This window comes from Pituophis catenifer, unplaced genomic scaffold, assembly GCF_029215685.1.
Source record: "Pituophis catenifer annectens isolate HBS135680 unplaced genomic scaffold, rPitCat1.0.hap2 SCAF_2, whole genome shotgun sequence".
Classification (NCBI taxonomy): Eukaryota; Metazoa; Chordata; class Lepidosauria; order Squamata; family Colubridae; genus Pituophis; species Pituophis catenifer.
In genome coordinates, this window is record NW_027256882.1 from 23,728,305 (window position 1) to 23,731,602 (window position 3,298).

The 3,298-nt window shown below is 44.4% G+C and overlaps 1 protein-coding gene across 1 annotated transcript; it reads left to right on the forward strand.

The window, feature by feature from the left end:
* Positions 1–489: 489 nt before the first annotated feature.
* On the forward strand, positions 490–2,879 carry LOC139311835 (zinc finger protein 845-like). The gene is made up of 2 exons (XM_070936357.1): positions 490–1,300; positions 1,379–2,879. The coding sequence occupies exons 1-2, from the start codon at positions 490–492 to the stop codon at positions 2,809–2,811; spliced, it is 2,244 nt and encodes a 747-aa protein (XP_070792458.1). The 3' UTR covers positions 2,812–2,879.
* Positions 2,880–3,298: the final 419 nt, after the last annotated feature.

The following is a 3,298-nucleotide window of genomic DNA, read 5'->3' on the forward strand; positions in this document are numbered from 1 at the left end:
TGAGTCCTTGTGGAGAAAGGGCGACATATAAGTCTGATAAATAAATAAATAAATAGATAGATAGATAGATAGATAGATAGATAGATAGATAGATAAATAAGGCACCATCTTGGCATTTCTGCCCCATTGCAGAGCCCAGATGGGGCGACTGAGGCTTCTGGGGGCGGCTGCAGCTTTGCACCCCACTGCAGCTCTCCTAATTCAGGCGTGGCCTGTGCTGGACTTCCAGGGTGTCCCCCACCCCCTTCAGGCGCCCCTCCATTTCTTCTCTGCGTCTTCCTTCACTTAACAACCCCCCCAAAATCACTTAATGACCACAACAACATGTGTTTTCCTTCTAGAGATTTTGTGACTCTCTACATTTCTGGAAAGAAAATAATGTTCTCTGCTTCTTTTGCCTTCCAACAGCGGATAAACCCAGTTCTACCTTGCAAGTCAACTATCAACAAATATTAGAAAATCAGCCCAAGGCAGCTTCCGCCAAAAAGGATGGAGCCTGGGAAACTTTTGGATGCCCCGTCAGACACAAGCAGCACTCCACAAAACGACAAAAATCCCCATGAATGCTTAGAGTGTGGGAAATCCTTTACTCTCCAGTCCCACCTTTTGACCCACAGGAAGGTCCATGTGCGAAGTGGATCCAGTGAAGGTTTGGAGGGCGAGAAATCCTTCTCTGGAAAAGACACCAAAGATCTCAGAAGCCCCCCAACAGTAAAAACCTATAAATGTGAGGAATGTGACTTACGCTTTGGTCTAAAGTCAAGCCTTCGTGCACATCGGAAAATCCACACTGGAGAGAAACCTTATCAATGTCTGGAATGTGGGAATTCTTTCCGTGAAAAAGCCACTCTTAGAAACCATGAGAGAATCCACACAGGAGAAAAACCTTACAACTGTTGGGAATGTGGGAAGAGCTTTTCTCAGAAGTCAAGTTTTAGACGCCATGGGAAGAGCCATGCAGGAATCAAACCTTACAAATGCTTTGAGTGTGGAAAATGTTTCACCCAGAGTTCATCACTTCAGAGACATGAGAAAACACACACAGGGGAGAAAAACGAAAAGTGCCCAGAATGTGGGAAATGTTTTGCTGACAAGTCAACCCTAACTGAACATCAGAGACTTCACACCGGAGAGAGACCCTATGAATGCCCAGAATGCGAGAAACAATTTGTTAGTTCTTCTCAACTTCGGAGTCACCAGAAGAGGCACAAAGAGGAGAAACCCTGCAAATGTGGGGAATGTGGGAAATCATTTGCTCGGCAGTCCCTCCTTTTGACCCACAGGAAGGTCCATGTGGGAAGTGGATCCAGAAAAGGTTTAGAGGGTAAGAAATCCTTCTCTGGAAAACACACGAAAGATCTCAGAAGGCCCCCAACAGTAAAAACCTATAAATGTGAGGAATGTGACTTACGCTTTGGTCTAAAGTCAGGACTTCTTTCACATCAGAAAATCCACACTGGAGAGAAACCTTATCAATGTCTGGAATGTGGGAAATTTTTCGGTGAAAAAACCACTCTCAGAAACCACGAGAGAATTCACACAGGGGAGAAACCTTACAAGTGTTGGGAATGTGGGAAGAGCTTTTGCCAGAACTCAAGTCTTTGGGTCCATAAGCAGGTTCATGCAGGAATAAAATCTTACAAGTGCTTTGAGTGTGGAAAATGTTTCACCCAGAGTTCATCTCTTCGAAGTCATGAGAAAACACACAGAGGGGAGAAAAACGAAAAGTGCCTCGAATGTGGGAAATGTTTTTCCACAAAATCAACCCTGGAGCGACATCAAAAAATTCATACTGGAGAGAGACCCTATGAATGCCCAGAATGTGAGAAGCGATTTATGTATTCTTATGAACTTCAGAGACACCAGGAATGGCATAAAGGAGAGTTGCCCTATAAATGTGGGGAGTGTGGGAAAAGTTTTTTTTTCCCAGGAGTGCTTCAAATTCATCAGAGAATCCACACAGGGGAGAAACCCTACAAATGTGGGGAGTGTGGGAAATGCTTTTCCCAAAAACAACACCTTGGAAGACATCAAAGGTTCCACACAGGAGAGAAGCCATTCAGATGCGTTGAATGTGGAAAATGTTTCACTCAAAAGGGAGACCTTTGGACACATCATAAAACACACACAGGGGAGAAGCCATATCAATGCAACGACTGTGGAAGATTTTATCGTACCTCATCAGCCCTTAGAAGTCATGTGAAAATTCACACAGGGGAAAAAAACTACAAATGTTTAGACTGTGGGAGAGCATTTGCTGACCCATCTTCCCTTAGAAGTCACAGCCGAATTCATACAGGAGAGAAACCCCACAAATGCTCAGAGTGTGATAAATGTTTTTCTCGGAAAGATAATCTTGTGATACATCAGCGAACCCACACTGGAGAAAACCCATATAAATGTCTGGAGTGTGGAAAATGTTTTTCTCGGAAAGATACTCTTGTGATACATCAGCGAATCCACACTGGAGAAAACCCATATAAATGTCTGGAGTGTGGGAAATGTTTTTCTCGGAAAGATAATCTTGTGATACATCAGCAAATCCACACTGGAGAAAACCCATATAAATGTCTGGAGTGTGGAAAATGTTTTTCTCGGAAAGATACTCTTGTGATACATCAGCGAATCCACACTGGAGAAACCCCATATAAATGTCTGGAGTGTGATAAATGTTTTTCTCGGAAAGATACACTTGTGATACATCAGCGAATCCACACTAGAGAAAACCCATATAAATGTCTGGAGTGTGGGAAATGTTTTGCCCATCGTTCAAAACTTCAAATGCACACCCGAAATCACACAAGAGAGTAGCTTCACAAGTGTGCAGAGTGCGAGAAACCTTTTCATAGTAAATCAAAGCTAAAAAAGCACCAGAAAGTCCATAGCAGAGATAAATCTCTTCAGGTGTGAAAAATGTTGGAAACCGGGCTTCCGGTCTGGCTTCCGTCGCCGCCAGATGGTCCTCTGAGACCGCCAGCCCCGTTGCCTGTAAAGATCCGCCTTTACATCTGAAAGGCGACTCGAAAAACTCCATTTCCTGAAGGAAATGTGAGACAGAGCAGGCGAGGGCAGGTAGAGCCCTCTGCAAAGTCCCCAGAGTTCTTTTTTTTACTCTTGGGGACGAGCAGGTTGTGGCTCCCTATTTCCGCTCGCTGCTGCTCCGGGCTTCGGGAGAACTCTGCCTTTTTGCAGAGCCAGGCGCTGGGACCGGACCAATCAACGAAATTAACAGATCATCTGAATAAGCAGGATGAAATTCGAATCGGGGATTCTAAACTGCAAGTATTCTAACCCCAAG